Source organism: Garra rufa, chromosome 20 (genome assembly GCF_049309525.1).
Source record: "Garra rufa chromosome 20, GarRuf1.0, whole genome shotgun sequence".
NCBI lineage: Eukaryota > Metazoa > Chordata > Actinopteri > Cypriniformes > Cyprinidae > Garra > Garra rufa.
In genome coordinates, this window is record NC_133380.1 from 38409600 (window position 1) to 38437131 (window position 27532).

General features: G+C 38.7%; 1 protein-coding gene across 1 annotated transcript in view; it reads left to right on the forward strand.

Annotated features, from left to right (window-relative positions):
• The window catches only part of LOC141293872 (tubulin polyglutamylase TTLL7-like), a 54049-nt gene extending 27910 nt beyond the window's left edge, over positions 1 to 26139 (forward strand). Inside the window, exons 8-12 of the mRNA XM_073825941.1 lie at positions 2946 to 3071; positions 8670 to 8750; positions 9637 to 9797; positions 13617 to 13793; positions 24370 to 26139. Of these exons, the coding sequence (XP_073682042.1) occupies positions 2946 to 3071; positions 8670 to 8750; positions 9637 to 9797; positions 13617 to 13793; positions 24370 to 24487 (663 nt within the window). The 3' untranslated portion in view covers positions 24488 to 26139. The remainder of the gene's footprint in view (positions 1 to 2945; positions 3072 to 8669; positions 8751 to 9636; positions 9798 to 13616; positions 13794 to 24369) is intronic.
• Positions 26140 to 27532: the final 1393 nt, after the last annotated feature.

The following is a 27532-nucleotide window of genomic DNA, read 5'->3' on the forward strand; positions in this document are numbered from 1 at the left end:
AAGAAGTTCAAGTTCCAGCTTATTTTACACTCCAAGAAATCAGGAAAAAAAGGAAACAAAGTATATTTTGCATAATATTTTTTTTAAAGATTGTTGCATTGTTTCATTATGCTATAATTTTCATCAACAACATTTTTTCACTGACTAAAACGAGGCAATAATGAAACAAAAACCTGTTTTGAATGGCAAAAACTTTGACGAAAATCTATTGACATTTTCGTCAACTAATAAAAACGAGACGAAAATGTTAGGGACGGACGATTCAGGAAGGATTTTGCGTACATTTGAACTGATCTATCTGGCGGGATATAAGCATACATTTGTCGCACGTCTCATAAAGCGTCAAGAAATGTTAATATTTGAGAACTCGAAACAAAACAAAACAAACGAGAACTCAATTCGTTCCGGTTTATGAATGCAGAGACCGAAGCAGCGCCTCTCACACAGCGCACGAGTCAAGTAGCCTACTCTCTCGCGTCTCATTGAAGGAGAAATACACACAAAAAGATTGTCCGTTTTGATGAGTATTAACGTTAACACACTCGGTTAAGTCTTGGGTGAACGTAAACAGTTGGGAGAATATCAGATGTGTTTTTTAAAGGGACAGCAGCCTAATTTAGTTGCTGTTGTCTGAGTTATTGATGTTAATTAAGCAACAAAAGAGAGAAAATCACTCATTGCTCTTGACTAAGTCACTTTAGTAGCCCTAATAAAGATTAATCTAAATTTATTTATATAAATATGTCTGCTTGAAAGAATGAAGCATGTTGTACACAGGTTGTTACAAAGAATGCATAATTAGCATAAATAGCCATTGGTATTTTATGGAAAAGAAGACTATGTTTTTGTTCCTTAATGAGAAGTGGTTTCATTTAATTTGAATATAAAGGCAAACCTTAATATCAAACCTATACAATGAGTTAGGTCATTTAAGAGAAATGCCTAATAAATGCATTACATTGTAACTAAACCCATTAGATTTTAGCCGACTAAATCTACTGTAGATTTAGTCGACTAAAATCTTATGATATTTAGTCGACTAAAACTTAAACACATTCAGATGACTAAAATATTACTAAAACTAAATGGTATTTTAGTCAAAAGACTAAGACTAAATCAAAATTTGCTGTCAAAATGAACAGTTAAGCATTTTAAATTGGTCACATTTTCTTAAAGTTATACAGTATTTCATAAATGAAAATTCTAATCAGAATCACTACTGAGAATTTCCTTACAGTTACTGATTATTATCCTTGTTTTGATTTTGGGGAGATTTGGGGTAATTCTTTCCTTTTTTTCACTCATCAACGCTTTCACATGGTTATATGTGACTGACCATAGTTAGGATATTTTTACATGAAATTGGCAAAATGACAATGTCAAAACAGTTTCTATATTTCACAGTTTATTGATTGGGAAATTAGTTATTTTAGACACTGTTTATAGACAATGCTGCAGCATAGAGTAAGCATTACACTAGTATTTCATCTTGAACATGCGTATCTACAGTACACAGACACATCTATCTTTTTCTTTACCCTAGATGTCCTCTAGATAATCCGAACAGATGTTCGTAAAGATGGCTGATTTAGAGAAGATCTGGCGACACACCACCTGTAAAATGACAAATGTCATTTTTATTTTCTCATCGCTGTCCTGAGTCAGTCTAATCCATCAAACAATAGAGATTCAACACACGCACAAACACATAATCAGTCACACTGTGTTTTCATACTCTGATGGTTTCTTCTCATTCTCCCACTCTTATATGCCCTCTCATTCTCTCACTCTCTCTGGGCACACCTTGGAGAGGAAAATCAGTCATATTGTGGAAAAAATTGGGAGTGTGAAGCTAAATTGGGCCTGTATTTACGGGCACATTCATCTCTTGAATACCAGCACTCCCCCTTGTTCAAACTCTCATTAAGGAATATTAATCAGGAAAAACAGCACACACACTTATGCTCTGTTTAATAAGACTTTAGATTGTGTTTAGCAAGACAGACTACTAAAGCTACATGCTTCTTTCAGAGTAATTGTATATAGGCTGCATGATCATCAAGTTAATAAGGCTTCATTTTCTAATAATGGAACCTGTTTAATTAGGATTTGTGCTCTTTCCTCAAAACTCTTCTAATACTTGGATTTTGTGCTATATTTGTAGACCCCATACACATAATCAGTTTTTAGAACGTTTTTGCTAAGTATATGAAGCCACGAGTGCGATAAAACTCGGGAAAACATGTCTGGGTCATACAGATTCCTTAGTATTACTGTTTTCCACATTTTAGAATAATAAAACATTCAAAACTTTGAAAAATCTCATTTAAAAAAAGCAACCAGCTACATTCTGGGACGTTTTTACCAATATTGAAGGAGCTGAAGGATATGCTTTTTCCTAAACTAGCCACTCATCTTATTAAAATTAATATATATAATTCATTGGAAGGCACAATTTATAATTTATATTAAAAACTTGTAATCTGCAGTTGTTAGCCTATAAGGAGCTACTGTGGAGCAAATGTGTTCGGGCTAATTCATGAGTTTTTAACTTGAATAAAATCAATCATATATATATATATATACATACTTCAATTAAGTAAATGTCTTTTTTGCATTACTGAAATGAAAATATGAGGGGAAAATATGGCTAATTGGCATTAAATCTTTTCTTCTTCTTTCTTTTGATTTTGGGATGAAATGACTTTGACATGTTCTTGAGACCCCTCCTATAGGGACTCAGACTCTGATTTGTCTCTGTAGACTAAATAATTTCATTTTAAAACTTTTTCACAGCTTAGTTTTTTTTTTCTCACAGTGAGCAGTTAGGCAGCATATAAGCACACTGCTGCGATGGCCGAAACAAACCTGATGACTGCAGAGGAAAGACGTCCCACTCAATAATTCATCTTTATTGTGTTGGTTCTTTGCATGTGCGGGTGCAGGGGGAGACCCCACTGAGTAAAGAGCGGGAGGCCGAGCTGATGCAGCAGACGCTGGCCGCGCTCGGGGAGATGAGGATTCGTTACCCAGGGAAGAGCGAGGAGGAGGCCGAGGCCGTGTTGGATGAGGTGAGATACGCAGCTGAGAGAAAGCGCTCGGTCAGGGCAGGCGGACCGGCTGCTCTGTTCCCCTCATTCCCCGAACTCATTTGAGGACGTCCGAGCCGTTCGCAGCGTCTCTCTTTGTATGTAGAGTCATTAGCCGTCCACCTGTATGCTTAATGAGATCCATTAGCTGTCTGCGCAGAAACACAGCTGGCCAACAGCACCTGTTTAAGACACTTTCCAGCATTCATTTACACCATCACTTTCACGGCGCTAGATCTGGCGTACATTTGCACATTAACAATTATGGAATCACAGCATTTAGCACGAGAAGCACAATTGAACTGATGCCGCTCTATTACCGGAGCTGTGAAATTGCAATTGCCGCCTTCCATGAATACGGTACACTTTGGTAATTATTTTATTTTAAACCATTAGAGGCACACTATTAGGTGTGTTAGGTACACTCTTATCTAACATAAAATTAACCTAGCGTGAAAAGTAGCTAGTTTTAAACACACTGAATGCCTAAAATCACTTCGACCCCTATGAAGGTAAAAGAGTAGCAAAACTTAAGTGGAGTTTCAGATTTGGATTTTGAGAACTTGCAAGTTAAACTTTACACGTACAGCTCTGATGTGAAAATCTAAATGCTTTGATTCAAAGACAATAATCAAAACATTTACATTTACATTTAGACATTTATCCAAAGCGACTTACAAAAAAGGACAATGGAAGCAATCCAAATCAACAAAAGAGCAATAACATGTAAGTGCTTTGACAAGTCTCATTTAGCCTAACGCCAGTACACGTATCAAGGTTGTTGTTTTTTTAATTATATAATAATAAAAAAAAAAAATAGATAAAATAAAAAGGAAAAAGCAAGCTAGTGTTAGAAACCTAAAAATAGATAGATACAATACAACAATTTAAAAAACAAAAGCATTAAGTAAATTAATAGAGTATTAGTCTAAAAGGGCAAGGTAATTCCACTAGAAGGGTACATTTAATGTGAAAGTCCGTGAAAGTGATTTTGTGCCTTTTTGGGATGGCACAATAATGCGCCGTTCATTTGCAGAACGCAAGCCTCTAGAGGGCACATACGTTTGAAGTAATGAATTTCGGTAAAGGGGTGCAGAGCCAGTGGTGGTTTTGTAGGCAAACATTAATGCCTTAAACTTGAAAATTTGAAAACAACTATGCTTTAAATTCTAAGTTGCAGTAAATATTTTCTAAATGTGTTAAATGACATTCACTTAAACAAAAAGACAGACACAAAGTCATATATTTACTTTTGTAATTTGTTTCAGCTTCGCAACCTACAGTAAGGTACAGTATGAACATAGTACCTACATTTTTGCTACTATTTTGCTGCAAAACTCATTTGTGCACTTGTAAATGCAGATGTGAGAGAGCAAAACCCTGGATGGGACTGAGGTAGGAATAGAGCCATTTTGCATGACCATTTGCTCTATTAGCAAAAAAAAAAAAAAAAAAATCAGAAGAGAAAAAGATGTCAAATTTGCTCAGTCACTCCCTCAGCTGTTGTATTAGAATCACAGTTTTTTGCATTTAATGCAAAGGTAATATAAGACAAAATACAGTTATAAATGTACTGTATTTTTTATTTAAATGAAAATACAAAAAAAAATGTGAAAAGGGTCCATTACTCTTCACTCTGGCATGTAAAGTCACTACATTCATCTTGGCATTCAGGTATTATTATCTAGTGAACAAATGATGCAACAACTTTTAGCAGTAAATGCCATATTGCATGTATATTACAGTATAAGAGTAGAAGTTGGCTGTGTCAACTTCTTATTAAATTAAAATATAAAATAAAGACAGAAAGAAAAGGAAAAGAAAGGAAAGGACTTGAAGTGGCCAAGTATGGTGATCCATTCTTAGAATTTGTGCTCTGCATTTAACCCATCCAAGTGGACACACACAGTAGTAAACACACACACACACACACACACACACACACACACACACACACACACACACACACACACTGGTTTACATGTTTTATGGGGACATTCCATAGGCGTAATGGTTTTTATACTGTACAAACCGTACTTTCTATCGCCCTACACCTACCCTACACCTAAACCTAGCCCTCACAGGAGATTGTGCACACTTTTACTTCCTCAAAAAAACTCATTGTGCATGATTTATAAGCCTGTTTCCTCATGGGGACCTAAGAAATGTCCCCACAAGGTCAAAATCTACTGGTATTCCTATCCTTGTGGGGACATTTGGAATTGGAGTCCAGAATGAATAGCAAAGGTATGGGATGGAGTGCCCTCTGGAGTGACCCACTGCTCTGCACATTTTCTATGTATCCCTTATCTGACACACTCAGTTAAGTACATGGATCTCTCTCCTAATGAGCTGATGATCTGTATCAGGTGTGTTAAATAAGAGAGACACACAAAATGTGCAGAGCAGTGGGTCCCCAGGACCAGGATTGAAAACCACTGCTCTAGAGGAGCTCATGGGCACTCCAGCTAGAGATCGTAACAGAGCCTCAAATATGGCCTCCTTGGCCATGACAGGACAATCAGAGAGTTCACAGACGGCCTCCTTGACCATGCCAGCGCAAACAGAGAGTTCAGGAAAGAACTTCTTTGGCCGGTACAGGCCAAACAGAGAGTTCAAGAACGGCCTCCTTGGCTGTGACAGGGCAGACAGAGAGTTCAGGAACAACCTCCTTGGCCGGTACAGGGCAAACAGAGAGTTCAGGAATGACCTCCTAGGCCTGTACAGGGCAAACAGAGAGTTCAGGAACGGCCTCCTTGGCTGTGACAGGGCAGACAAAGAGTTCAGGAAAGGCCGCCTTGGCCGTGACAGGGCAGACGAAGAGCTCAGAGATGGCCTCCATGGCCGTGGCAGGACAGGCATAGAGTTCAGGGACGGCCTCTATGGCCAGAACAGAACAATCGGAGGGTTCACAGGCAGTCTTCTTGAGCATAACAGGACAGGCGCCGGAACTCAGGGATGGCCTTCTCGGCCATGACAGGACAGTAAGAGTTCAGAAACAACCTTTGTGGTCGTTAGATGACATACGGAGTGTTCAGAAGTGGGCACCACTGCAATAGGAGCAGAAGTAGACGCTGCCGGCTTGGGAGGTTCTGCAGCAGAAGCTGCCACATTGGGAGGAGCCGGAGTGGACGACCGCCAACTTGGCAGGTTCTGTAGCGGAAGCTGCTACCTTAGGAGGAGCTGGAGTGGGCGCCGCTGACTTGGGAGGTTCTGCAGTGAAAGCTGCCACCTCGGGAAGAGCTGGAGTGGACTCATAGACTTAAGAAAGCTCTGGATCAGGCTCATAGACTGGAGCGAGCTTGGGATCAGACTCATAGACTGGAGCAGATTCCTGAACTAGAGCAGGTTCTGGATCAGACGTATAGACTGGAGCAGGCTTTGGAGTGGACTCTGGATCAGCCTCATAGACTGCAGATGGCTCTGGAGTGGATTCATGGACTGGAGTGGTCTCTGGAACAGATTCTCTGCACTGTCGGCCAGTGCTGAGGCCCTTGGGATGCCTGCTACTCTGGCCGAAACCGGAGGTGGGTCCACCAAACGGAAAAAAGCCTCAAATGCCTGTGGAATGCCTGGGTGTCTTCAAGTGAGGCTCTGGACTGGTGGCCATCTTGTGAGGAGACTCTGGGCTGGCAGTCATGACAGGCTGAGGTTCTGGAGAAGAAGCTGCCGCCTTGGGATGAGCTGAAGCGGACAACCACCAACTTGGCAGGTTCTGCAGTGGAAGCTGCCACCTCAGGAGGAGCTGGAGCGGGCGCCGCTGACTTGGGAGGTTCTGCAGTGAAAGTGGACTCATGGACTGAAGAAAGCTCTGGATCAGGCTCATTGACTGAAGCAAGCTCAGGATCAGACTCATAGTCTGGAGCAGATTCCTGAACTAGAGCAGGTTCTGGATCAGACTTATAGACTGGAGCAGGCTTTGGTATGGGCTCTGGATCAGGCTCATAGTCTGAAGTGGGCTCTGAACCAGGCTCATAGACTGCAATGACAGGACGAGGCTCTGAAATGATGGCCATGTTATTGAATAGAGAACCACATGACAAAACAGCAAAGTCCAAAAATTTGGCTAGCAACCCTCGAGGACTATCACAACAGGATTCCGTTTATCCGGGGTTTAGTATGACCCAGGGTGAACAATTTTAAGTGTAAAAAGCCCTAATAAAGCAGCTGGATCCGGGTATGGCTGAGTATAACGTTGAACATGACAACAGGGTGCAGAATCCAAATGCAGGCATTATTTTAAAACATAGACAGGCAGGGTCAAAATACCAGCAAACAGTAACATCCAAGGCAAAGACCGAAGAGTAATTCAAAAACAGGCAATGGTCAGAGCAGGCAGCAAACAGTCATGAAAGAAGGAAACAGTCAAAAACAGTCAAAAACACAGGCAGGGCAAAACTAGGAAGCTAGAAATCAAGGAAAACACAGGAAGAAACTCAGAAACTAGCTTTCCCTGCTGTATCATAGTAATACATATAAAGCAAATGCATGTGCAAACTGATTTAAAAGATATTACAAACTATAAACGTTTTAGCTTGACATGTAGGGTCAGTATGTATAGTTTTTACTAATTAACATATTTTAATTACCACACAAAATTGTGATACCCAGAAAGTACAGGTTAACTGGAAGAAAAAATCTAAATTGCAGTGATAAGTGCATTTGTTAAGCTCAACCATTTAACCCTGCATTACCGTTACTTATAGTAAATATAATGTTGTCCAACAAATATTTATACTGCATTTATGGTAAATTAATGACTAACCAATTTGGTCCCAAAATAGCTAACCCCTACTTAGATTTAAATTGTATTTAGATGTGTGCCAATTGTTAGTAACAGGACTGCAACAATGGCAAACCCATATAAGCCCATATAAAATTTCGTTTGACCTCCTGAGATTAACAATCAACATTTTGAAGGTTAAGCATCTCGTTTCACTGACACTTGACAAACGAAAATTAAATGACTTATGAATAACTCTCGAATTGTGAGTGTATTACATGTAAATGTTTGTAATTAATATTTCTCAGTATTTTTGGTCTAATTCACAGTGTAAATGAATTATTAATGATAAGGAAGATAAATTATAAATATGACCATATTTATGGCATCATCTCACACTCAAAACATGGACATAGTTCATATACTCGTTTTAGTGGCGTGTACGAGAATGTATTCACTAGAAGCGCTGTTCACTGGTGCGTGCTGTGCCACCGGGATTCAATGAGGAGACTGGGTATATTTTATTGATAATGTAAATGATGTAAATATATTCAAACATTCAGATCAATGTTCCAAAATGTTAAAAATTAATATGTGGAGAGAGAACCCATGTGAATGGACTGTTCTCATTCAAGGTCCTTGTGTTTTATTTTGGAAAATAAAAAAAGATGCCTGCAGCAAAGATAGATAGATAGATAGATAGATAGATAGATAGATAGATAGATAGATAGATAGATAGATAGATAGATAGATAGATAGATAGATAGATAGATAGATAGATAGATAGATAGATAGATAGATAGATAGATTTATTGTGCATATTACAATAATAAAATGAACATTATCTCCCTCTTCAGATTCTGAACAACTGGAAATACCATAAACCAAAAGTGGCGTCTTACTGGCTGGTGAAGTTAGATGCCACCAAACAAAGGAAGGTGAGTGGACTAAATATGCAATAAAGTTATACAAAATGAAAAAATAAACACTCAATTATTTTTTGATAAGTTGGATTTTTTTCAGCTGAGTCTCAGGTGACCAAAATGAATAGTGGATGAAAAAAAATGGAGGTCTTATAAATGTCATTTGGATCTGCCTTAACAGAACACATGATGCAACAAATTGAAACAGTTCAAAGGCGCTCAATTTCAGCATTATTACAGTAGTGAACGACAGGTGGTTACAGCAGGTTACAGGTGTTTTGATTTGACACAGTAGGGCGGACGTTGTAGGGTGGGCATGACAGACTGATATAATGAGGGATTGTCTCGTTCCACAAGCTGATTATCGGCCAAAGTTTGAGGGATCAATCAGAATAGAGTTAACATGTCTCATACAGGGCCATTAAATCAGACATATTGTTGAAAGTCACATCACAGATGTCGACGAGCAGAATAACTGAGGGAGCTGAAGGGGGAAGAGGAAGATTGGCGGAAACTCGCTGAGACTCATGCCATCACTCTTCTTCTGAATTTTACTGTTCACAATCCATACCCATCCAGTATCTTTTGGAAGTTTGATTCATTTTGGTAAATTGGTTCGTTAGGACGATAAATTTCAATGAATGATTCACTTAAATATCGTCCCCAAAAGCTTAACATTTATATAAACTATGTTACTGTTTTTATAACTTTTTTTTATTCTGTTATATACATTAGTAGATTTCATAGTTTTTGCTTTTTTTATTAATAAAAATGTATGGTATTAATCCTGTCACTGCACTATTTCTTTGTGAACTACAATTGTGAAGTAGCTTTCCCAACATTGCCTACTTTTTGTTTTGTGACCTCTTGTGTTTTTAGCACTTTTATTTGTTTATTTCAGGTTTTGGACATTGTTCGAACCAACATCCGCTCAGTTCTGCAGAGGATTTGGAGTGAACCAGATGTGGAGAGTCTACGTCTTTATCGCCTTTTCAACCGCGTGTTTAACCGTTTGCTGTGGAGTCATGGTCAAGGGCTCTGGAACTGCCTCTCCAGCTCTGGGTGAGAGACGTTTATACTGAGCATATAATTATTAATAAGTCGAATTACATTTATTCGGTCAATTTATATTCCTGGCCATTATTACTTTTTTCAAGTAGTAAAGTAACACATAATTTTTTTAATTTACATAAACATATCTGAGATACTTTTTCATATAAGTACCCTGCTGAAAAAATCAGCTAAAACCAGCCTAGGCTGGCTGGCTGGTTTTAGCTGGTTAGCAGGCTGGTTTTAGAGGGGTTTTGGCCACTTTCCCAGCCTGACCAGGCTGGGAGACCAGCTAAAACCAGCGACTTCCAGCTTAAACCAGCTAAGACCAGCCAACCAGCCTAGGCTGGTTTTAGCTGTTTTTTCAGCAGGGTAATGCCAGTTACTGTATTCCCATTTATTGACTAACAACTCTCCTGTCCCCGTTTTGAGAGAAATTGGGAGTAAGTGCAGAGGCATTGTGTGCGGTGTGTAAACATAATGGCTACTGTAGTAGTTCTAGACTAAAAGTGAACATGCATTTACTCATCTCCCTTGCACAAAATGACTTTAGACAAACGCATGTTTTTCTTCTGCATCCTACATTGCAAAAAATGCTTTTCTTGTTTCCAGACAAAATATCTAAAAAATTTTGAATCAAGAAGGCCTGTACAAACGAGTAAAAATTATTGTCTTGTTTTCAGAAAAAACAAGTCAAAATTAAGTGGGTTTTTGCTTGAAACAAGCAAAGCAATGTCTGACAATGTGGTAAGAAAAATAATCTTGTTTTCTATTTGAAATAAGACTTTTTTTACGTACCCCACTGGCAGATTATTTTGCTTGTTCTAAGCAAAAACTCACTGAATTTTGATTTGTTTTTTTCTGAAAACAAGAAATTAATTTTTACTTGTGTAAAAAAATTCTTCTTGATTTAAGAGTTTTTAGATATTTTGGCTGGAAACAAGACAAAAAATCAGTAAGAAAAGCATTTTTTGCAGTGTATGCAATCCAGAAAGGCAGCGCAGATGTGAATTTACATTTCCATCAGCCTGAGACTTACTGTTTTCATTTCACTTTTGGTGTGAAAAGGCTATTACATTTGGCAAAAATAGAACTTTTTATTTTAAAAACAAACAAGCAAGCCCAAAATAGATGAGAGAAAGTAACACAAGAGTAACATAACACATTACTTTCCATAAAAAGTAACCTAAGTAGTTTATTTTTTTAAGGAATAGCGCAATATTGTAATACCTCAACACTGTTCCTGGCACATCATTTTAAAGAAGAAAATGGGCTGTCTTCATAAAATTTCAAATCCTTGTTTATTGAACTGTTGTGGATAAGCAATATCACACCACATCATATTGTTGGTCAGAATATCGTCAGAATAAGGCTGTGATTTAATAAAAACAGTTCTGATATTTAGAACAACAGCCCTCTTGCTTGTGTGATATATACAGCCATTTTTAGCTGGTCAACCAGGCTGGTTTTAGCTGGTTAGCAGGCTGGTTTTTTAGAGGGGTTTTGGCCACTTTCCCAGCCTGGTCAGGTTAACCACCAGCAAAAAACCAACCTGACCAGGCTGGGAGACCAGCTAAAACCAGCTACTTCCAGCTTAAACCAGCTAAAACCAGCCAACCAGCCTAGGCTGGTTTTAGCTGTTTTTTCAGCAGGGTAATGCCAGTTACTGTTTTCCCATTTTTTGACTAACAACTCTCCTGTCCCCGTTTTGAGAGAAATCGGGAGTAAGTGCAGAGGCATTGTGTGCGGTGTGTAAACATAATGATTACTGTAGTAGTCATATTGTTGGTCAGAATATCGTCAGAATAAGGCTGTGATTTAATAAAAACAGTGCTGATATTTAGAACAACATCCCTCTTGCTTGTGTGCTATATACAGCCATTTTGGTGGTAAGGCCAGTGCCATAGTAGTATGTAACTTGGCAAAAGCACCTCTAGCTCTACAAAGAAAAATACTCCTAGTTTTTCTAGTTTGTGTCATATGTGGTTTTAAATGTCCTTCATTTATTAATTATTTTACTTGTAAATGTCACATGAAATGGGTTGGGAAGAATGGTTAATGTAAAAAGACATTCAGACAGAACATAACCCCGAATATGAGAACATAAATATGACAAAAATGGTCTCTGCTTTGTCTTTATTAACGCAATTGAGAGTCTTGACTTTTCTTACTTAGAGTCACACATAGAAGCCTACACGCTTGCTGTTATAGAGTCTTGCATGCTGCGATTTTATCAGCTCTCAGCGCAAACAGCAGGGACACCTTCTTATTGACCGCCTTTCTCCCTCTAGTCATTGTGAGCGCTTCTCAGGGGCTTTGTGTGGCCCAATCACACTTGTAATTGCCACAGAGTGAAGGATGTTATATAGCCAGGTTTAGACCATTTGGAGTTGATGAGAGCGAACACAGCTCTAGGGGATTAGAGGCAGTGCCAGCGACCCATGCTGCTTCTGTTTAATCAGGGACTGACGTGTGAAGGTGGCCCATGAGCCGTTAGCACGCGGAGGAGATATCGGTGGGAGAGCACTGTAGAGCCTCCCTGCCTGTAATGTACAATTCAGATCCCTAGAAGTTACATTTCATCATCTCTACAATGAAACCTCATCTCTTCCACAAAGACTTTAAAGAAAAAATACTTTTTTAGCGTTCCTCCGTTCAACAAGAGCCAACCTTCCTGATGGTCTGTTCCAGCAGTGTTTATTATTGTACAAGCTGGCTTGTATTGCCTCTATGATGGCATATAGGACAGTATAAATCTAAGGTTTATAAAAAATACTCTGATTTGATACAGTCAAATGTATTTTTCTCAAATTTCTCAAAAAATTTCTTTCACAAAGACAAAACACTTGTACAAAGTAAAGAGATTATCTGTTATAAAGATCATACACTGAAACATGATTTATATGATTTACAGTAATCATCATCATCAGTTTTACATTTATCAATTAAATAACACAAACATAATTTGTTCACATGATCAGATGAAGTAGTGTCAAAGTGATTTTGTACAGTTTCAGGGTTTTATTCATTCAATTTAATTTAAATATCTGTGTCTAATCACTGAATTATACTGTAAAATGGTTTAAACTAGCAGCAACCAATAGCATGTTAAATACTAATTAAACTGCTTAAATTAAGCAACAAAGACGTACTCTTTATGTATCTTAGCCTAATCAAAAGCTCCACTTCTCACAGCATGTAAAGAATGGCATTAATCGAAAGTGAATTAAGAAAGAGAAAAAGAATTTTGTTATCCCTTTTTGTATATGGTGATATATTAATTCATTTAAATTTAGTTTCTCGTCTTTATTTATAAAGCACTTCATAAAATACAGATTGTGCCAAAGCAGCTTTACAGTGTAAACAGGATAATAGTGTTTCAATAATGCACAAAAAAAATCCAATTCTGCAGCTCTAAAAAAAGGACAATAGTAAACAATCAGTTCATCGCTGGTTAAATGATGTCATCGTCCAGCTCAGTTTAATTCTCTCCCAATAGTGTCTGTGCAATCAAGTCAACAATATTGCCAAAGTGTGTCCCCAACTAAGCAAACAAAAGCAATAGCAAAAGGTGACAGTGGCAAGGAACCCAAACTCCATTGTTGACAGAAATTAAGAAAAAACTTTGGGAGAAACCAGGCTCAGTCTGGGGACCAGTTCTGCTCTGGCCAGTCCATCCAGTTCCTTCTTATTTTTATTTAATTTTACCTTGTAAAACGTGACTCATCCAATTCTTTTTTTGTTTTGTTTTATGTAGTTTTATTACTATAATATAAATGTATGCATACCATGTATCGGCTGTAGGATTTATGTGTGTGTTTTTCCCTTTAGCAGATCTTCGTGGGAGAGTGTTTTCAGTAAGAGCAGTGAGGTGGTGACTGCGCAGGAGTTGAGGTGCTGTCAGCGTGTGGTACAGTTGTGTAGAGACTGCCTGCTTGTAGTCTACAAGTTTGTGGCTGACTCCCGTGGTTCGCTCAGTGGACTTAGCCCAGACTGGGACGACACAAGGTACAGTAAAGTTACTTCCTGATATGCACATGACAATGCTGCTACAAGAACGTACTGACACATCACCATTAGTACAGTTAGACTGCAGAACAGTATTTAATGTAAAAATGAAGTGGTCCATTGCATCATGCAGCCTCATTTAAAGCAGGGGACATCCACATCTAAAACTTTTGCAAACTCTGGGACTAAACTCTACAGATATGGCATTTTTGTCAGGTTGAATTTATCGTAATTATGAGATGACAACTTAGAGATTCTAGTCTAAACTATCCACATGCTTATACAAGCACACAGACACAGAACATTTGGTTTCTATGGCTATGCATACTTTTGTTACTAATGACTGAAAAATTTACACATCAATTCCCCTTCTCTAAAGTGTTAAAAAAAACACTGAAACACAACAGGTGGCACTGGCTAAAATAAAACAACATTTTAAATGCAGATATACAAGTTTGCTAACTATTGGTTGTTTTTATACAGTGTCGCAGTCAGTGAATTCACAAATTTTTCATGCAGTATTTAGGGACAAACACTTGCATTTAAATCAATTCATTTAAAGTCAATATAAGTCTTTTCTATGTAAATTTTGCCTGTAATACAGAAGATTACGCTTGATTGATAAAACTCAATCTGGCATAATTAATATTGTAGCCTACTATACACATAATTTCCAGAGGTGTCAAGTAACGAAGTACAAATACTTTGTTACCTTACTTAAGTAGAATTTTTGGGTATCTATACTTTACTGGAGTAATTATTTTTCAGCCTACTTTTTACTTCTACTCCTTACATTTTCAAGCAATTATCTGTACTTTCTACTCCTTACATTTTAAAAATAGACTCGTTACTCCTATTTTTTTCGGCTCAATTGTGTTCATTCATGTCATCGTTCAAAAAAGAAAAAAAAAACTATCCAGATAAATTGCGCCATTCACATGAATTTGTGAATTTGGTTGTGGTTGGATGAGAAGTATAAACATATCCCATTCCGACACCCTATTGGTTTGTACGCGATCCATCACACCTGCACGTGACACAAATCACGTCACACTCCAGCAGGGATGTACTGGCCATCGGGGAGAACCGGGACATTGCCGGTGGGCCGGTGGAGTAGTGGGCTGATCGCCGAAGCGAGGCAGACCTCCTCCATATTAGGCGCTATTTTAAATGACATTCGAAACTGCAAATAGCCCAAATGTGTGAAGCGGCGGGATCAGTCACCCGCACAGCGCTGACGAACGTACGCTGCACTTCCACCACCATGTAAAGTGATAAACAGCGCAAGTTGCTTGACGCATTCAGATTTAAAAAGAGTTGTGTTAGGCAGTTGTGTGATATGAGAACATTAAAGGTTCTGTAGGTTCTGCTGGGCTGCTGAAAACAGCTGCATGATGAGGTAAAGTGATAAATGCCAATACATAATTACTGTCATTTTATAACAAATTTTATTGTTTATTATTATGAATTAAAAAAAAAAAACTATTGTAATGTTTTCTAGTGACGATATCGTACTAATACTTGTCAGTTAATATCTGGATTTTAAGCAAAAATTTCTTCCTTTTTAAATGTTAAGTTGTAATTCATTTTAATTGGAGAAAAATGTTAATTCAGTAAGAGCCTGATTAAGGATAAATATCAGTGCCTTATATAAATAAGGTGTTTACTACACATATTAAAGTTCTTAAAGGGACAGTTCACACAAAAATAAAAATTGTCATTATATACAACATCATGTAATTTTAATCCTGTATGAACTTCTTCATTCTTCTGTGGAACATAAAGGAAGATACTCTGAGAAATATGTTTGGTTACATTCTACAAAATGTATTTTGTGTTCTACAAAAGTAAGTAATTTTTACAGAATTTATTAGCATGTCCTGCATTCTAGCTCAAAATCTGTGCTTTACTGCATGTATTTCTATGTGACAAAAATGCATTATTCATTTGTTGCATTTGAATTCAGTATCAATCATTATTTGATTCTGTCCTGTTTTATTCATACATTTATTTACTTCAATTAAAGGCCCTATAATCCAACAAAACTCATGGGGGAACTTGTGGGCTGAATGGGCTGGATTTGTCCATGGCCAAATTTTAACCCCAGTCCAGCCCTGCACTCCAGCAAGGATATAGCCAGTGTCCGGGTCGTTACTCAAAAAAGATGATTTCTTACAAGTTATTATTTCTCCACTACTAGCTTATTTATCAAACGGGTGCTTTCTCTTCATCCTCTGCAAATGAAGCTACAGTAGGTAGTTTGGTAGAGGGATGTTTGAATAAATTAGCGTTTGCGATTGACAACGCGATTGACAATGTTGTGATAACACAATACTTATAGTCAGCAACTAGTCATCATATCTCCCGCTTCGTGAAACACGTTAATGCTCAGTAGTACACATTTATGGTTCTTTAATGTATTTGCATTGTAATAAAATGCATTTATTTTCATTGGGCATATATGCGGCTGAAACAGGTAGCCTAGTGCATCCCAATTTTTTTAACATTAACATTTTAATATAACATAGTCACTATGGCCTTTAGAAATGTTTTTTGGGGAGGTGGGGTGGTGCACAATAGGCCCCTGTGGCGCGGCCCAATCTTTTGTCCTTAATGGTATTTTTTTTCCATACATTACTTTTACTTTTTTACTTTAAGTAGTTTTAAAACCAGTACTTTTATACTTTTACTTGAGTAAAAAGCTTGAATTGATACTTCAACTTCTACAAAAGTCTTTTTAAATCCTAGTATCTGTACTTCTACTTGAGTAATGAATGTGAATACTTTTGACACCACTGATAATTTCTGACTGTTTATGGGAAAGTGTACCACATTTTTAGGCTGATACACTTTCTTTACCACTTTGCATGAAATGTGCATTCAAAGCATACACTCCAGGGCACCAGCAGAAGCATGTCTGAAGGACTTCTTTCATTTAGTCAATTAATTCGGAAGGTAAATTAGTTCCATATATACTGAATTTATGATGTTTAATTGACCCATGCACAATGACATTAAGTTCAATTCAGTGATCTACAAATGTGATTAGCTAAATCAGGTTTGTTAAGAGGTCTTTACACTGCGAAGGTAGAACAACAGTTGCAAACTGGTGGTACATATATGTAAAAACGCTATACAAATATATTTACTTCAGAATTACAAGTCACTAGACAAAATAAATCACACAGATTTTTTAAATATGGTCACATTTACCATTGCTAATAAGTATTATATTAAAAACTAGTTGGTTTTATTTTTATATTAAGCATAAAAGTCACCAAAAATGTTTGATATATTCTCTGAAAACTAATCTATCTATTGATTTTAACATCAAAGCAAATAAAGTAGTTCCCTTTCAATCTGTCACATTCAAGTCATGTCGTGACAGACGAATTGGGAATCTCGCCAGACAGACCTACTCCGAGTGTAAACTAAACGAGCCATGCAATATTTGCATCTGAGTGCCGTGCCCTGCAGTGTGGGTGTAAATAGGCAGCAGGTGCTAATGGTAGCGTTAACCCAAAGATGTCAGCTATGCTCATCTGGGTTGCTGGGTTGCTCATCTCTATCATGTCCCGTGCCTTCGAGGTTAGATGATTGGTTTTCTCGGGCGGCTCACCCTCCTATGTCTGTCCCTGCTCCCACACAGCAGCAGCAGCCTCTATCCAATTAGCATTGTGGAGCCGGTCACAGGCAGGGCGTCCAGCCTGTCCAGGCCCCTGCCAAACCTGGCGGCAAGTGGAAAGGTATAAGGCCCTGAGACGGGCGACACAGAGATAGAGGGGACAGCTCTTCGGGAGATCACTCACATCACACTCTCCCCCAGAGGAGGGCAGGGAAGAAAACTTTGCTGCAGTCTGTTTTTGTTCCACCAAATTTTAAAGGAATAGCTTTTTGTGTACATTTGTAGTTCCTTTAGTCCTGCTTGCATGGTTTCTGAGAGCCTGGCTAGCACTCCTGTGGACTATCAGACTCGGCTATGCCATTCAGTTTGCCTGGCGTCCCGGGGAATCCCGTTTACCTCAGTAAGGCCTGGAGATGTCTTGTCTCATGTCTTGTGCGCAGAGGTCGCAGTCCAACTGGCAAAGAACGCGATATCGACCACTCCCTCCAGTCGTTATGAAGACAGGGTTCTACAGCCACTACACTGGGATATTACTACATTGTACTCCCAATCGTGGACCTGCGAATTTTGAACCGAGCCCTTCACAAGCTACCATTCAAAATGTTGATGCAGAAACGCATTTCCCCAAGATTGGTTTAGAGCAATCGACCTGAAGGCCGTGTACTTTCATGTCTCGGTCATGTCTGATTGTGCTCATACTGGCACAGTCACAGGATCAATTGTGCAAACTACTCAGTAACCTCAGCCAGTTGGGTCTTTGAGTCAACGGGGAAAAGACCAAACTCTCCCCTATGCAGAAGATCTCTTTTCTCAGGATAGATCTGGATTTGGTCGAACAGATAGCACACCTCACAAAGGAGCGTGCTCAGTCAGTGTTGAACTGCTTTAATTTGTTCAAAGGCAGGACAGTGGTCCCACTGAAATTATTTCAGAGGCTCCTGAGGCATATGGCAGTCACAGCAGCAGTAACACCGCTTGGTTTGCTTCATATGAGATTGCTTCATCCCTGGCTTAACAGTCATGAGATGGGTGTCGCAACGCGGCACTGACCAGGTGTATATTACTCCGGCCTGTTGCCAAACCTTTGGCCCGTGGGTGAACCCTTCATTTCGTGCCCCTAGAAGAGGTTTTCAGGCATGCTGTGGGGCCACATACAATGTGCATGCAGTGTCAGAGGTTTGGATGGGTCCCCAACTGCATTGGCACATCAACTGCCTCAAGTTGCTAGCAGTACTGGGCTGCCTAAAAAAGGCACTACAGGGAAAACACCTATTGGTCTGTACGGGCAACACTGTGACCGTTGCATACATCAACCGGCAAGGTGGTCTACGATGCCGCCTCATGTCAGAACTCGCAAACCATCCCCTCCTCTGGAGTCGAAAGCATCTGAGTTTGCATTGCTCCATTCACATCCCGGGTGTGCTCAATCATGCAGCCGACGAGATGTCACGAGCTGCACTTCCAACAGAATGGAGACTCCATCCCCAGGCGGTCCCGCTTTTGGAGCAATTTCTGCATATCACAACCCCATAGGTGGCAAGTTGGTAGGGAAGCACGACCTGGTCGTCAGGTTTCTCAGGGGGGGCGAGAAGGTTAAATCCTCCTCACTCTCCCTCTATACCCTCTTGGAATCTGGCTCTTTTGTCTAGAAGGACTTCAGAGTGTCACATTGAACCTTTACAGTTAGTAAAGCTAAAGATTCTATCCATGAAGACTTTGCTTCTGGTTGCTTTGGCCTTCCTCGAGGGTAGTGGACCAGCAGGCATTTTCGGTTGAAAAATCATGCCTAGAGTTTGGGCCAGCTGACTCCCATGTAATTCTGAGACCTCAGTCCGGCTACATGGCCAAGATTCCACTCTCTTCAGGGACCAGGTGGTGAACCTGGAAGTGCTGCTCCTGGAGAATGCAGACCCAGCCCTAGCTTTGCTCTGTCCCATCCAGACTCTGCGTCTGTACGTGAACCAAACACAAAGCTTCATGACCTCAGAGCAGCTCTTTGTCTGTTACGATCTGCCGTCTCAGCAAAGATGTCCTAATTGGGTCTGAGTCACCCTAGAGACTTCCATATGTAGTAAGGCCCTACGTGGTTAGAATATGAGTAAATTCCACTTACAGCCTACCTGTGGGAGGATGTGGCTTCTGCAATGCTCCTTTTCCAGCAGAAAGGGCACGCTTTCCCAGTGTTATCAAAGTCTCACTGAGTGGATTGTGCAGGAAAAGCAGTGATTGACCTTCTCTGCATAAGCCCTGTCCTGTCTTCTAATAAGGGGATCAGGAGGTTTAGGCAGAGCACTGGAAGGGGCAGCATCAGTGCCGCTTTGGTAGGGATTGCCAATTCGCTAGTCACAAAAGTGACCGACTGAAAGGGAACATCTCCATTACTTGTGAAACCCTTGTTCCCTGAAGAAGGGAGCGGAGACGTCACTTCCCATTGCCACAGTTGCTGTACCACTACTGAGCAGCCAGATCCAAATTCTGTAATTTCAATAGAAATCTGCATCATCTAGAGTTTCACATGAACGCGAAAAAGTTCCCTGCACAGTTCTTTAATGGTCAATTTGGCCATTAAAGTTGGTCATAAATATGACCAACAGAAAGCTCCTTGGTTGGAAAGTGACTTATGTTTGAGAGGTGCTTCATGCATCCATATTAACCAATAATAAGGGACTTTTTTGTCCACAAAATGTCAACAACTTGTATGACCTCACCTTAAATCACAAAACCATTTTTTTTTTGTGCAGAACATTTTTACTTGTACTTGTTAGAAAATGTATTATTAGAGCTCAATGTTATTAGATAGTTCAGCTCACCTACTATTTTGATGTGCTTATGCAGACATTAATTTTACCTGAGATCAGAGGGTTTACCTGTATAGTGGTGTCATAACAACAAAGTATTTGCATTGTAAGTGCCATTGCCAACACAGTTCCATAAGCTTAAGGATTTAAGTGTAGCTTAGAATCAAGCAGAGTTATTTAGTTTGGTTTTCATCTTTCGACCCTGACTTGTTGACTGCCTTGTTTGCTGGACCTCCCTCATCCTGTGATTCCATCCCTTCCGGTTGTATCTTTTGGATTTGGATCACAGTTGTTCCTCCCATATCTCCAATATATCTGATCTTTGGCCACCAACCTTTGTCCATCTGCTTTTTTTTTTTTTCATGGAGAGACCAGCAAGTCGTTTTCGATTTCCTCTCCACTCTCCATCCTAGCCAATATCCGCTCTCTTCTCACACTTGCGTTCTCTCAGGACATGCCTCATTGACAACTCATTGCTGGAACGGCCCTTGGGGATCCGTTATTTTTCAATCAGCCAGCATCTGCTTTGCCTCGTTAGGAAAATGATGTCTGGGTAACAGTCTCATCCTTACTTCTTACTCCATCGCCTCCTCCTCCTTCCTTGTTCAGATCCATCAGGTGATTTTCCTCTCTCTTGAATACAAGGAGAAGAGGTCAAGTGGCATAAAGTATAAGAAATGTGCACTTTGTCTAAGAGATTAGCCATACCCCTAAATCAACAGAAACTCACCTCATGTACTTTGTGTTCCAGGATGTATGATTTATCAACGCATTATTCCAAAGAAATGTGTTTGGAATCTTTGAACAAAAGCTCTGCCTCCCTTTACTGTTCATTTTACGTCACACACAAGTCCTTTTATTTTTAAGCCCCTCCTCTAACCGTCTGTTAGTGTATGTATGCAATGCCCATTTTTTATATCCAATCAATTTCTGCTAAAATTTTTTTCAAAAAGTCGCACACTGCATTTTTGTAATTGGTAAATTAGGGACAGGTTTGGTGGTAGATGTATGGTCAACAGTGTAATTATCGATGTAATTACAGAAATTAAATACATGAAATTACAGGGTGGGATTTTTATGTAAAAACATGTATGTACACATTAAATGCATTGTATCAAATTTTTTATTTAAATGTAAGTACACAGTAGTTAAGGACACTTAATATAAATTGGGTCGGAAAACAGAATTTTGGTGTGGTTGTAGTAAAGCATTAAAGGTTACATGTAAGGTATTACCAACAAGTCATTAAGATTCAGTGTTTAGTCATGAAAAGTAACACCTTAGAATTAATGAAAACAAGACACTTTCATGGTTTTACAACAACATTGTTGCATAAGATGCCACGGAAAGTTTTGTTCGAATTTTTATCAGGATGTAAAGCTTTGGAAACCTTTCTTAACTTTTGAAAACCGTAATATGATATTTGGTGAATAAGGAAGTCTCCATTTTCTCTCAAAGTGTCTAAAAGTTCTCTCTCAAAGTTTTATGCGGCGTGTGGCAGTTGGGTGATAGAGTGTAGGCTTTAAACAAGCAAACAGACGTGAGATATGTGCAGATCTCCGAGCGATTGTGTGTAATTAGTAAAGCACACACACGTTCGAAGGTTAGACAGCTGGCGGTTCTCTAGGGGCTTTGCACTGGCAGGTTTTTCCAAGAACTGCTCAATGATCAAAAGCCAAAGACCTGGAGGAATCCTCACAGAGGTCCAATTAAACACTGCCTGCAGCCTGATTGGACCCTGAGTGATGGAGCTCTCTCATGGATGAGACTTCCTTACAGGGAATTCTTCAGAGCCAGAAAGGCCCACCTCCATATATGTTCATATTTGAATTTCATATTCCTTTGACATTTCCTTTTGTTGACCAAACTCAGCAGTCTGTAGTGTAAAATATGGTAATGAGGCTCAACCCCAACCCAAAACCATTTCCTGAGAAACTCACCTGTCTGGATTTCCTGGAGGGAAGAACCAAAGCATCAGATTTGATTTTTAAAGCTTTAATGAAAGGAACACCGGGAAGGATCATGTGCTCATGATGTGAAAGGTGGCTCAATATGTGCATTGGACATATTTATCAATATTCATCATTGTCCACAGTTATGTGATCCATAACACACGATGCAGTTCATCCACGTTTCTTATTACACATAGCCGATTGGTGTAAATGCATTGAAAAAACATTTCTAGTACAGTATCATGAGTAGATTCAAGGACATTCTTTTATAAAAGTTAATTTGATTCTTTCCAAGTCTCTTGGCCCTGTCTTTCTGCAGCAGGGGCTTTAGAACAAATCTTTGTTTGTTAGATAAGAAGCGGTCCTAATTTGTACTGGCATTATGTATTGCTGTCAAAACTACAATGTTGCATTTGAACAAAGCCACTTTCTGGGCTTGTGTGATTAAATTAAAAATGTGACACTTCTGCTATTGAACATTATTTTATTTATTATATATATGTTCACAGAAACAATGATTTTAATATACTTCAACACACTTGAATTTAATAAATTGTTGTAAAATGTCTAACTGAATGTCTTGCTTCTGTTGAACACAATAGAAGATATTTTGAAGAACATTGGTGCGTTGCTCCCCATTGACTTCCATAGCACTTTTTAGCAGTTTTTTTCATACTATAAAAGTCAGTGGTTTGGATATTCCAACATTGGCTCATTGGAATACGTGCCTCTATATACATTTCTGCAAACCTGAAAAAAGTACTTACTGTATATTTATGAATCACTGCAATTTCCAGTTGAAATGCACACTAGAGGCTGTATAAACTTGTCACACAAAATATGATTTACACACAGAATTTTGATTAATAAAGCATAATTTTCACACAATTACTACTGCAGATTATTGAAATATGGCTTCAAAACTATTTTAACATCCTGCACAATTTGACAATGTATACTTTTGAACGTTGTCGTCACATATACAGCTTCATATGAATGAGTTTTCTAGCGCAGTCAGTTTGCTCGGTAGCTCATGCGATACGGCGTTGACGCAGTACGGTTCGACCAAACAGCTCAAATCTGCATTATGAAGTGAAAATAGCACAAAATTCACTTTCTTCAAAATATCTTTATATAAAGATACAGCATTGAGTATAAAAGTTTTTTACAGACAGAAATCTAAATTTTGTTGAGAGAAGTTGAGTTCATGTCTAACTGTTAGAAATGTATAAAATACCTAGGTCTGCCATGAAATACGACTTGACACAAGCTGATAGGTTCGTGTTGCATACGCAACCAATAAGCTTGCAGCTTGCAGCTATTTAAATGGCTGGTAGCATTCACTTGGGCATTTCGCAGCACGCTTTCAGAGTTCCTCTGAAACCCTCCACCTTCCCCAGCTCCACCTGTATAGACAGGTTATTTAATGCTATTTGTGCAGCAGCAGTATGTCTTAAATACTCACAGCACCGTATCGCCATATGCTTTGGCAGTAGCAAGTTCTGTACTTGAGCAGCAATAATCTACAACAGCAATAAGTAACAGCAGCAGCAGCATAGCAGATCTATTCCGTTAAGACCAAATACATTAACATTGTCATATACATTATCATTCTAAACTTTTCCGAGAGTTGTCATGACAGAAATATATTTCTAAAGGCATTAAAAAAAAAAAACATTTTTACCGCTACTAAAATAAAAAAGACTTTAGCAGTTCACTGTTTGTTCAACTGATTTAGTGTATTCAGCTTATTTAGCACAAGTTGTTTTTATTGTCACTGTGTTATTTACTTAATTAACAATTTAAAGTGCCTTGTTTCAAGTGGAATTATAATTAAGCTGTTCTACAATTAGATAGTGTGGGTCGTCAGCTGTCCAGGCTGGTTACCCTCCTTGTCTCCGTGTAGGCCCTAATTATCTAACCTGTTATCCTGTCTCGGAGCATCCTGTGCATTAAACATGTTCTTATCTGTTAAAACAAGTCACGTTCAGCCACTTGTGTCACTCATTGTTTAAAATGGCACCGTGTAAACGTGAGGGTCAGCAGAGGGGACGGGAAATCTAAAGCATCAGCTGGAGGAGGATTGGAAGCGGAGAGGGAGGAAAAGGGACTGATCTCTTTAGGTGACCTTTGTGTGTCTAATCCTGCCTTTGAGTCCGGCATCCAACCCCCATTTCTGATTCCTGTCTCCGTCTGTGTAGGTATCTGCTGCCAGTCACCTCCCAGTTCATCATCAAGTTGCCGTCATCTAGCTTTGGCCGCTCAACGTCCTCGACTCGCCCCCGCAGCGTCTTTACTGCACGGATGGGTCACTTCTGATGGCCACTGGAGTCCGAAACCTGCTGGGGGAGACCATATCCAGACTTACGACTAGGGAAAAACGACTGGGACCTCCAGCAGTATATTTAACGGGATTTGCCTGTCTGCATTGTTCATGCATCAGATACATATGATCGAGCAGTCCCTGCCTCCTATCCGCTGTAAAATAGCTGCTGCATTACTATCTTCCTTAGGATGCTTGTACAAATGATGAACATTATGAATTGATTTTCAAGAATCTACAGTGGATTCCAGTGAATGTTTCAGTGTCACGGAATGAAAAAAGGTCATGTTCACTTTTTTTTTTGCCATTGACTATGGTGTTGTTTCTTTTACACAAGTTTTCCCTAAATAATTTTATTGATTAATATACCACATGATGTTATTTTTTAATATTCACTTCATATTTGAGCTCATTTAGTATATTTGAAATGCTTCTCATAATTAAAATTATAACAATATGGGGCCGTTCACACAGGATCTTGACAGATTTAACTTTTCAAGGCACCTGAAAATGTTCATGTAGAGTATGTGTGTGTTGCAGTGGCCAAAGATTTGACTATAACTTCAGGAATTTGTATTCCAGTGTGGGGCACCTTGTGTACGTTTCATTTGAGTGACCAATCAGTTCAGTTTATTCATTAAAAATAATTAAAATCCATAAGATACACATCCGTAATAATTAAAATTGTTATTTTTATTTACTTTTTGCATGGCGAAGGATTTAAAAATAGTGCAAATGGACTGTGTCCTGTGTGAATGCCCCCCTAGGAATGATTTAGAAAGGGAAAGCGTTAGTATTAAGGGTTTAAGTGTTAGATTTGGAGTGAGGTTTAGGGTTAGGTGTTAGGGGTATTATAGAGTTAGGAATTAAAAATGCTTACTGTTTGGAATAAACGCTCTACATTATACTAGACTATACTTGCCTGTTCTGAACTTAAAGCTGAGATCACCTGTCAACTCAAGGGACGCAAGTCTCTTTTACATAACTTTTATGAGCCATATTGTGTAGATGCAAATATGAACCTCGGTGTCTGAACTGTGTGATGTGCAGTGCTGATGAGAGGGATTTTTATTATCGCTGCTGGTAGAGTATGTTTGGTAAATTGTCTATGAGCTCAATGTGCTAAAACTTGGATGGCTGCATCTTGAAGATACTTGAATTAATTTATGTAATTTATTTTTATTAAAACGTCTGTGTTTACATGTCATTTAACATTTGTTTTAAATATGCTTGTTCATTTTAACCATGGCATTACCAATGTATCAGTGACTTTATGAACGGAATAACCTTTTATGAAAGTACTGTAATAAGTACTAATTGCAGAGCTTTGCTTTGGATCTAATTAGGATAAATGTTCATGTAGTGTTTTAGTAAAAGTGACCTGGATGTGCCAGCTCAAACCACGCTGTGCCAACACTACTCACAACCAGCAGTGTGTTATTGAGGAGCTCTATGTGACTGTTGGCAATATTTATCATTCAGTATAATTCATGGGATTTTCTTTTCAGAATGTGAAAATGTGTCGATAACCCGACATTTTTCCATCAGACCATTTCAGGTCATTTTGCCCAACGTACCATCACGTCACAATGCCAAATATTTTTTTTGCCTGGATTTTCATTCAGGAGAATGGTTTTTAATAGCAATAAAAGGCTTAAAACATCTAAACAGACTCCAGGATTCTATTTGAGAATCTCATTGAGCTGCGTCTGACCTTTCTGACTTCTGCTTCTGTCTCCTGAGGGTTTCTTAACACAAGGTACCTTACATACACTTCCACAGCATGACACTTCATGTCATTCCACACAGTCTCGCGTGAGATTCCAGAGCGTAACCTTGTCATGTTTTGATCTAACCTAAGGTCATTCTCGAAAACTAAAAACTACACTGTAAAACTCCTTGTTTCTTCCCTTGTCTATTACAACAAAAGAAAGACTGTGACGGTGTTACTTAGCAACAGCAGAGAGAAGCATTGAGATAAAAACACGTGCTGACACGTCCGTGAGATTCTTGAATCAAAGAAATGAAAGTGTCAACAGCTGACGCTTGATGTGAGTTTTGATTAAAGTCAGTACATTCTGCTTTCAGTATTTTTTGCCTTTGTCCTAACTGTTTTGCTTGCATCAACAACAGTTTTGCTGTCCTCAGTTGAGGTGCATTCACACTGACAGTGATTTAATTGCTGGAGGTTGTGAAGTTGTGCACTGTTGTTTGCTTGTAGTTAATGCTACTTTACTGCGATATTCAACTCTATCAGGGGATAGACTATGTGAGAGGCATTGTCTGCATTTCCTTTGGTGGTTACCACACTGCATTGCTGTTCAGTTGTATAAAGAAGAACTGATATAAGTTGCAAATTGTTGTCTGTGTGAACTTGTTGGTAACACTTCCGGTTAATTTTTCAGAAGCATCTAGGTTCTGTCACAAAATATGTGTAAGGAAGGTGCAGTACGAAGATGAAATACAATGACAAGTCTTTAATATAATCCACAATAAGTAAATCCATACACGAAGGACAGGAAGACACACAAACATAACCTTGAGATTGGACAACAACAGGGTTGGGGCCATTCATGAATTGAATTGAGAATGAATGGTAAATTCCAATTCACTTCCTGAAATGGAATTGGACTTGGAATTGCATGCAGCTGACAGGAAATGGAAATGGAATTGAATTGGAATGTCAGGAAACAGAATTGAAATCAAATAAATTCCACTAAATTCCACTTGAGTTGCTAAATAAAATAATTAGACTTCATTTGCTTAATAGTTTATAGTACATTAAATATTGTAAACCACATAAACAACAAACATATAAAAGAAATACAAAGTACTGTATGTTTAGTATGTTAAAAGTGAATGAAATACATGAATGAACATGACTAATTTTTTTGTGAGTTGAGACATATATTATGTGATAATCATATATTGAATGTATAGTACATCCAGAAACTTGTCACCACTTTCATTCAATTATTAATTCATAATGTACAGTTCTCATTCTTATTTACTTGCATTTGATCAACTCTATTTCATACATT